We start from the raw sequence: 9,781 nt of genomic DNA, 5'->3' as shown, positions 1-9,781 counted from the left end.
ACCTGAATTTATATTAATCCTTCTTTGACTAGCTAATCCAGATTCATTTGTCTCTTCTTTTTGAAGGAGTGGTGAAAGAAAATCTGTTTCTCATAAATTTTTCAGCTGGTAACTAAACTTGTTTCTTTTCTGCATGGTCTGAACATGAAGGGTGATAAAGCACCATCTCTTCCTTAACTCTGGTTTGTCTGTTTTCCTTTTTCCTGATTTATTGGAAATTAACGCTGCCAATCTCTCATTTTGAGAGCAAAGGTTCCCTTTATATTGAGCAGAATTAACAGAAAGCAAGGGAGAACACCGTCTGCAAGTACATAACTAAAAGGTGTTAAACAGTTTGATTGCCATCTATCTGTATGAATTCTGTATACATAATGTATACATGTTCCTCTAAACAGCTGTAACTTTAAGCTCATTGCCTTCCACACTTTCTGCTGGTTTACTCTAGCTTATCTCAAGAGCAAATAATTTTCTAGCATGCTCTTTATTAAACTAAGTATATTGACCTTCTCTGGCCTTAAGGCAGATTTTTCACGTGGCAAAATATGCTTTAACTGACTTCTGAATATTTTCCATTTTTTAATGTTTTGAAGATGCAAATGCCACATCATGTTCCAGCATTTGTGACATTGATTTTCGAATATGGAAATAATGAAAAGCATCTACTTCTTTTCAATATTCCTTTACTTTTCCAAGGATCAGATTAGTTCATTTAGCAACAGCTTTGCACTGTGAGTTCACAGACAGTTTCTTACCCAACTACAGTTTCAGAATCACTTTTTTCAGTGTCCCATCCTATAAATATGACCTGCATTCCTTGTCCCTAGAGTTATGACTTTATGATAAAATTTATCTTGTTCAAACGAAGCCAGCTAACCAATCAAGACAGATCATTCTATAGAACATTTGCCTTATTACTTGCCACTCCACCAATTTTTGCATGCTCTTCAAGTTTTACCAGCAATTGCCTGTATTTTCTTCCAGATCATTGAAAACTATACTTAAGACTTAGACACTGGCTAGCCCATATTAGATATACTGTGGTGAGACAGGCATTCCTCCTTTACGTTCCTTCCTGAAGAGGAATGTAGAATATATTTATAGCAGCTATAGCTAATAACTAATTAATAATTTTAAAAATAAACTTTAACAATTTAAATACCACTTAAGTTATTGTATTTAATACTATCCACCCCTCATTCCAAGAAATCAGCAAGAACATGGTAGCTCAGAATGTAGGAATAAGCCATATGCTTTACAGTCATGTAAGTTCAGTATATTAACCAATTTTCTTCTCTCAAGAAAAACTCTAAAGCTTGCAGCCAGGGTGCTCAAGGTACAATCCTCCATTTCCATAAAATCAATTAAACTTTTGGGGAAGATAAGAAAGCCACACTTCACAATCCTTTTTCCTAATAGTAGGATATAAGCCTCGAAATGTTATTTAAATTTTAAAACAGCAGTTCATTCTAAGCTTGCAGAATATTACTGCATTATGATGTCCCTGCTGGACCATGAAGAATGAAAACTGAAGCTAGCAAATAGTGTCAGGTATTTTAGTTATGGGGATGGTGGCACCTCTGTCTCCTTGTTGGTCTGTTCCTATTGAAGGAGCTCCAAAACAGAGTAAGCTGATCGAAGACAGAGCTGCTGTAGCCCTTTTTCCCTCCCGCTACACAGAGCATGTTTTGGATCACTACCAGTGTTCACCTGGATCTGTGGTAAGCAGTCTTGGGGACTTAAACTGGCTCAAAACTATGATGATGGTGATGATGATGCAGGAACCTGGCCAGCACAGCTGTGCAGTAGGAGTATGAGAACGTGGTCTGAGCTGAGGAAAGTAGCATCAGTGTAAACTGTGTTTAGCAACCTGTGCAAATTTTGTTCTGTTGTGCCTCTCCATTTTGTAAACTGGAGTCACATGATTTTCCAATCCTTAGACTGGCAGGACCTTAAAAAATATTGGGGCTTGTCTAGCTCTGTTTTCTGCTGGAGTCAATGGACTTACCTTCCTGCTAATAATGGACTGGGAGAGGAAGGAGTTATTTACTCAACTGCAACATTTCCTTATGGAGCTAGTGCTCACAAAATAGTTCAAATGTATAAGCATCTGTAAGGAGAATAGAAAAAATCATTCTTTATCATACTGCACATTAATTTTTGTCATGCAGGCACCATCTTGGTGATAATTAGTTTTTTATTTGTAATAAACAAAATTATGCTACATGAGTGAATATAGAAATTACGCAGAGAAGTGTGATATAGCAGGCGTTTCCAAGGTGAAGTGACATGCATTCACAGATAATTTTTTCTACAGGTAAATGATTTGAAATTAAATATGCGATGCTGTTTTCCATAGAAACATATACTATAAAAAGAGAGGTTCAATGTGATTAAGCAGTTTATAGATGCTGTGGGCCACATAATTATCTATCTATACACAATACCTCAAGCTGCAACATGCAGGCAAGTCTCCCCTCAGTAATTTCCACTTCTCCATCTCTTTAGAAATCTAAATTCATTGGCTCTGCAAACACAAGTATTTACCTAATTTCTGTAACTACACTTTGAGTCGCTTCTAGTCAGCTTTCTGTCTCAACACTTTCCCCAAACTCCTCTCAGCTAGCGAAATCTTGGAATTGCTTGAGATGTCTTCCACTTGCTTCTGTTCCTTATTTTCTTTATTCCACTGACACTTTAAATTCAAACTTTCCTTTGAAACTAGTATCTTTTTCAGGGTTTGGTGAAACATTCTAATTTTGTGCCCACCTCTCTGCTTAATTCTATGGCATGTCTTTCAGTTTGTTGCACTGTGAGAATGCCAGGGGCTTTCTATCTGTCCCTAAAGGGCTCTCCCTCTGCACTGCATCCGCTGCCATTTTTATGTTGGTGATTTATTTCTGAACCATCTCGTGCAGCTACTGATCTTGGTTCTTATCCCCGATTTTGGTAGTCCTCCTGTCTCCAGCTTTACTATCCCCAGACTGTGTATCTCTCCAGTTCATCTATATTGCCCATTACACCCTTTCAATCCTTTTACTATCTCTTTCTTTCTTGCTAAATTACATTGTTTCTATTAATTATCTTCGAGTTTCTTCCACAGCTTTACTTTTGTTCGATGTACTTTTACCTCTGCTACATCATCAGGACTCTCTAAGCCTCTCTAATGAAAACAGATTTGATGAGTGCTATATTTGTGCCTCTCCTGTGCCTGACAAGTTCATATCCTTCTTGAGACAAGCCATATAGGAAACTGCTCCCTTTTGCACATCCCTTCTAAAGCTGGTGTCAAATTAAATGTCTCATGAAAATAATTAATTCATAATGTTCAGGGAAAAGGCAGTTGAGGATAGCTGCATTTTCTTCCTTTTCCATCTCATTTAATGTTGCTTGTCTTTGATTGTAAGTACTCTGAGTTTGGGATTGCATCTGTACTCAAGTTTGGAAAGTGATTAGCCCAGGATGCACATAATAATTTTTTAGAAAAGATTCTCTTGGCTTATAAAGAACAAAACCTGCCATCATTGTTAAATATTTAAAATATTACTACTTGCTGTGTTTAACACATACAGCCAAATAACTGTTAGCTGCCTTCTCCAAACACTGCATCGTTATGGTCAGTGTTATTAAAATACTTGAAAACTCACATAATTCTCTGTTTTATAATTCAAACAGGCATCATTAAGCCAACAAGCTCTTAAAGTGTAAATATCACCCAGCACCTCTAAGTTACCAAGCAGAAGACAACATTGTTTCTGACCACTGAAAATTTTTGCATCTGGGCAGTGAAGAAGGGATAAAGGAAGGAATGTGGCCCCTTCAGAAGGATGAAATCAACAGGAGAATGAAAAGTCTCCCTTACTGCATCTTGAACAGAGGGTTGGTGGGGGAGGAATTCACAAGCTTCAAAGAGCCTAAAACAATTTCAAATTAAAGATAAACCTCTTGAGGAAGGTCTTAGATGATACAAATTGTCATAGAACTGATTAAAAGTTACCTCCCTTGCTTACTTTACCTTCCATCGCCCATGACTAGTAAATTGTTAACTTATATTCAGATGAAGTGGGGCGGTCCAGGTATAGCATGAGCACATTAGCCTACTGTATTTGTGCTCTGAAAAGATGTGGTCAACTTGCTTGCAGCAGCTTGGAGAAGCATGTGCCACCATACAGAGCAGCACAAACATGGCTTTTGTTGGGGTGCAGTGCAGGCCAGCAGCTCCCAAAGGAGAGGAGCCATGAGCTTGCTGTGGGACCATCAGCAGGTCCCATCCCTCCACCCCAGCGAGAGGAGTGGAGCAGCCTAAGGCTGCCATCACTGGGCAGGGACACAGCGATGGGTTACATCTGAGGCTTGGCCAGAAAGCCATGCTGCAACGGTGTCCCTCCACAGGATTGTGCTTGGGGTACTCATTTGTGAGGTGGTGTGGCTGTGGCAGGAGCAGACATGTTATCTGCTGGGTCCCTGGACAGGGGCCCAGGAAGTCACTGCAGGATTATCTCAGAATGTACATTGGGGAGAATTTAAGATGGATGGATGGTGTGTTGGGCACATTTTATCAAGGACATTTTATTTTCAGGTGAGTGAGAGAAAAGGGAGAATTTTGGTGTCATTTGGTGTCATTTGACACCAAAATGGGAACTTGTTTGTGTCCTTAACTGAAGCTAGAAATTCTGGGACAATTAAAGCATTAGTACACATGACCCATTTCTTTTTAAATCTGACTTACAAAACCTCTCTCCCTTCATTTTTCTGTCTGCTGCTACCCTGCTCAAGCCTGGTCTGTGCTATCTGTTCTAGCAGTCCAGAGGGTGGTTCTCTCTACTGCCCCTTCCTACTGGTTCCAATAAGAACTCTCTTAGTTAGAAAAGACCTTTAGGATATTTTCACCTACTGATAAGAGTAGTTGAGGCCTCGTGAATCCTTGTGAATTCACCTCTCTGTTGTGGTACTACAGCCTGCAGCAAAAACAAGCTCAAAATTTAGATAGAAGGACTCACTAAAGTACTGTGTAATTACTGCAGTAATTCACCTCTGCTGAACTACCTATAGATATGTGTGTAAAATGCTTTTCAATTAAACTTTTCTTTATTAATGGTCTAGTAATTTTACCTACATGTGCATTACAAAATGCACCAATATAGTGATCCTTGTTAGAACAGGGACCTACACTGTATGGTCTCTAGATAAGACAGGGATCTCTGTACTTCATATCTCTGTGCTACCAACCATGCTGTGGGTGTGATAGAATACTAAATAGCAGTAACATATTTAAAATATAATTACAAGTATTTGACTACATTCATCCATGGCATAATGGGGCAGCTGTATTATTAGGCTGTCCTTAGGAAATTGAATTACTCTAATAAATGGAAATGACTGTTATTTAAATGGAAGACTATTTGCATAAAATAGGCCAATGCTAAGTGACCAGCTGTTAAATAGGTGTAAAATCTAATCTCAAAGTTCTGGGTCAAGGATGGATGGGTTCTTGCCAAAGATTTTAATATTTGGACACTTACCCTATATATAAAAATTTTGCAGTCAGAAGAAGCTTCAAGATCTGAAAATTGCAGCTCAACTTATTCTTTTTCCTTTTTCATATTTTTAATTAAATAACAAGCTAGTGATTGTCATTCAACAAAATCAATTTCTCTTAAATGGAAATCAAGAATAAGAAGTCAAATGATGCAGCTTCATTTCATAAGAGAAATGAAGGGAAATGGCACTGTTGGACTTGTGGTATTTCTGAGGTAACTGAGTATTTATCCCACTATTATCTTATTTGATATCAGGAGCTTGGAGATAATTCAGTGCAAAAGAAATAATTAAAAACTATAATAATCTTAATAACATATATATTCACTTTATCAACAGAAATGCAACAGGTCCATATCTTCCCAGCAACTTTCTGTACCTTATTGCAGCTGGGGCTCAGCTCAGACTCCTGTGAGTGCTCCTCTAGTTTGGAAAATAGTTCCAACTCTTACAACATTGAAGCTTTTGGAAAGACAAGCTGGAAAAAAATTTTTCAGTAAGATTCTTGGTTAGAAAAAAGGTTGTAAAAGTTACCTGAAAGACCCCTTCTGTAACATTCAGCCCTACATTCCCTGAAAAGGCTGTCAAATGTTATAAGGCTTGCGTCTACCTATCTCCACAGTACTCTATGGAGCAAGAAGGTGAGTAGTTTTTTCTTTCATGTGTGATTTTTTTAAACAGGAGGAAATTCAGCAATTTATTGTTTGCCCACTGCTGCCTTTTTTTGTCATAAGGCCACATTCTTATGTGACTTGACATTGGTACTCTTCCATGTCTATTAATAGATTTATGCAGCTGATGATCTATATTATAATCTTCTCAATCTGTAAGCATAACGTAGCTTGGTTTATGAATAACAAACACCAGAAAAACTACATAGAGAAAAAAATCTTGAACAGAACACAGTCTTGTAAAAGGTGGGTTTTTTTTGTTTTCTGTTTCATACAAGTAACTTTTTCTGCTGGAAGCAAATAATTTGGATATAAAATATTAATTTGCTAAAAGCTACAGTTTCCATCAAAATGGTAGCTTTTCAGCCAACAGTTTTTATATTGAATATGACCCTTATTAGTTGTCTCACAATGACTGAGTCACTCTGATGTGGAAGAAAATGAAGCAAGATGTCATGTGAATCATATGACTGTTCTGTGTTTGGTTGGGCTCCATTTATTTATTCCATGATGTGGAAGGGAGCTTCACTTTTTGTGAAGTTAAAGAATTTTTTTCACTGAAGAAGGGGACAAATTCTCCACACAGCTCTGTGTTGATTTTGCTTTGAAGACTGGAATTTAATACCCTTTTAACATGAGTGTCCTGGCTTTGTGTCTTCCCCTGCCATCTGCTAAAGAAGAAAAATACTGTAATAATAGACATCATAGAAATATTTCCAGCATTTTCAGACCTAGCCAGCTGATTTAACCTTCCGCTAGCTGATTAACACCTTTCACTAGTTCTAGCTGAGGTAAGGCAAAACTCATATAGGGTTATAAAGGGAGGAAGGATGCATACCTCTAAAGGAAAATATTGGTAAGTCTAATTTTTTCTTTTCTGTAGAGCAAATGTTCAAGCCATTCGACATTGAGAAAACTGTCTGAGTTTTGGGGAAAATGCCTTCAAGCTTTGCTCCTTTGGCCTTGTCAAGTATTTATTTAGGCATAAAAGGAATGAAGCCACTATGTACTGCAAGATATAAACCATATCCAGGTTCCTGTCATCTTTAACCTATAGACTTTTATCTGTATTCTGTACAGGTGGCCCAAGTCCCACAGTATTATGAAATTTGGCAAGTTCTGAGGGAAGAAAAAAAAAAGATCTTTGCAATGTAATAAGAATGTTAAGAAAGTCTACCTGGCAATTGTGAAGCCCTGAAGATCTGCTTTTTCATTTAGATTTGTTGTTTAGGGTTTTTTTTCCCATGAAGAAAGAACGTACCTACCTTTAGTGGGTTGCACCTCATTTCAAATACTCTGAATCAAACCAGCTTCTCCATAAGTATCCATCTATATATTTAGATAGATAAATAAAACTAAATGTATTTATCTAAATTTAGATATCTAAATATCTAGAGTCAAACCTCACTGAACAGGAATAGGTAGAGGAGGCCGATACTGTGGTATGTAGGTGATCATGGAAGTGACCACTTTGTAAAAGGTGACGTGGAACTTGCCCTGGTTCATTTCATTAGCTAAGTGGGCCCAGCAAGGAGATGCTGACTGATACCTGCTATCTTATTGAAGTATGTGTGGTTAAGTATTTCTCACTAGGCGTGAGAGAAAATGAGAGTGTTTCTGGAGAGAAAGTGTCTAGGGAAAAGTTCTTTCTATAGAGAGAATCCATAAACAACAGAGAAAAGTGAAGAAAAGAATCTCTGAACAACAACAAAAAAGGGGAAAAAAGTATGAAATTTCTATTTTCATGAGCTCATACTTTCTTCCAGTTTTGGTACTCTATTCCTTGAGTTAGTAAGAGCAATAGCTTAAATTATCTTTTTCTGTGTGTCTTTATTCTTGACTGGTAAAAGTGCAAAACAGACAATGTTAGCCCTTCTCTGCCTCAGTTGAAATTCCAGTTCTCTAGTAGATAATGGGCTGAGACAGCTCTCAGAGATTTTACTTTTACTTTCTCCCCTAAAGAAAGCTTTCTGAAACCTTGAGTTATACTTGCCAAAGTGAACAGAGTTATTGGGTTGCATGCCTTTTAATATTTTCTTAATTTGGGAGTCCTTTCATCTGGAGTACAAGGGTAAGATAGCTACAGAAAGGATAGCATGAGCATAACTATATTAGCACCCTGTGGTGAATTCTCATGCTCAGCATGAAATCCCTGTTTCTGCATGTTGGAGCAGGCTTGAGCTGCTACTAAAGTGAACGCAGAAAAGGTTCAGGGACTTCTAAAAATCTAAGACCTCCAGAGTGTGTTTGCTCACCTAACTGAATATTTCAGTGGACTCAATACAATTATCAGTCAGAGCCAGGCAGGCACAGAATGTGTGAGTAGTCCCACTTTCTTTGCTGTATTTACAAAACTGCCCAAATTCCATTAAATAAAATTTTCCCTAAAATGTTCCATTTCATAACTTCCTGTAACCTTCAGCACTAACCTTTTTTAGATGCTTGTGAAACTAGACCTCCTGAGCCTTCCATGATATCATCAGAAATGTGTAATGCGTTGCTTTGTATTTGTTTAACCGCATAAATACAGGCAAGCAGATTTATTCATTTTAGCTCTTGGTAACAGCAGTGTTTGAGTGCTCTTCTCCCCATTAAGTTTTTCTAAAGACACTGTTGGTTTTTTTCTAAATGTAAGTGGCAAAGAAAAGTGTCCCAGGCATGTAATTTTAGTAGTATCTTCTTCCCTTATGACTCGTTACTGCTGAAATCAACACAACTTGGGATGTGCTCAGGAACTTCAGTACCCCTCTTTAATGTTTTCAAATAGTAACATCTGTGCATGTTTATGACTTCATGTTCTGCCTTAGCGTTAGTCTTGGCCAATGTTTCTGGCTGTTAAATGGTTGTACTTTCAGAGAGTAGGGTCCCCGCACATAGTAAGAAGCAAGAGAATTATCATTACTGAATATTTCACTGAGCAGAACAGCAGCAACGCTTCAGAAACAGACCTACTTTTATCAGAACCATGCAGGTTTGTCTGGAACTTGCACCCTATATTCCAAGGTAACTGATACACATTTTTTCCTCCCCAAGTCATGACCAAACCCTTCCTTTCACTTTCTACATTCATTTAGAGACAATAATTCTTCTGGATTTGAACACCTCTGGATCTTCTTGCAGACCCCCTTATTTTAGCTTGCCACCCACCATGATGACTGGCTGAGGGGAGAAGAGATACAGAGCGGGAGAAGAGACAGAGGTGAAGAAAAAGCTGGCTTGAAGATAGATAGTGAGAAAAGGATGAAACAGATCTCAAGGAAGAGTAGTGACCTAAACCACCCGTCCTTTAGGAGATGGCTGAAAAGGGATCTAGCAGTGGAAGCCTGCAACCATTCTTGCTGTGCTTATGTAAACATGTATTTGTATAGAAGTTATATAAGAGAAATATCTTAAAGAACAATTACACATAGTCTTTGTGGAACTTTTGTCATCACCTGACGCTATATCTTGATTATTAATATCAGAATGGCTGACCTTTGAACAAATAATACAATGTGCAAATTATCAGACATGAATATGCAGTCTCGTAGGACTGCTGGCTTTGCCACTCTAGACAAAGGGCAATTATAGTAAAT

General features: G+C 37.9%; 1 protein-coding gene across 1 annotated transcript in view; it reads left to right on the top strand.

Annotated features, from left to right (window-relative positions):
• The first annotated feature begins 1,565 nt into the window (after positions 1–1,565).
• The window catches only part of IQCM (IQ motif containing M), a 111,208-nt gene continuing 102,992 nt past the window's right edge, over positions 1,566–9,781 (top strand). Inside the window, 4 exon segments of the mRNA XM_064450825.1 lie at positions 1,566–1,718; positions 5,875–5,953; positions 5,956–6,084; positions 6,087–6,176. Of these exon segments, the coding sequence (XP_064306895.1) occupies positions 1,566–1,718; positions 5,875–5,953; positions 5,956–6,084; positions 6,087–6,176 (451 nt within the window).

Source organism: Phalacrocorax carbo, chromosome 4, assembly GCF_963921805.1.
Source record: "Phalacrocorax carbo chromosome 4, bPhaCar2.1, whole genome shotgun sequence".
Taxonomy (NCBI): domain Eukaryota; kingdom Metazoa; phylum Chordata; class Aves; order Suliformes; family Phalacrocoracidae; genus Phalacrocorax; species Phalacrocorax carbo.
The sequence above is the reverse complement of the archived record's forward strand: the minus strand, read 5'-3'. Positions and strand labels throughout refer to the sequence as shown.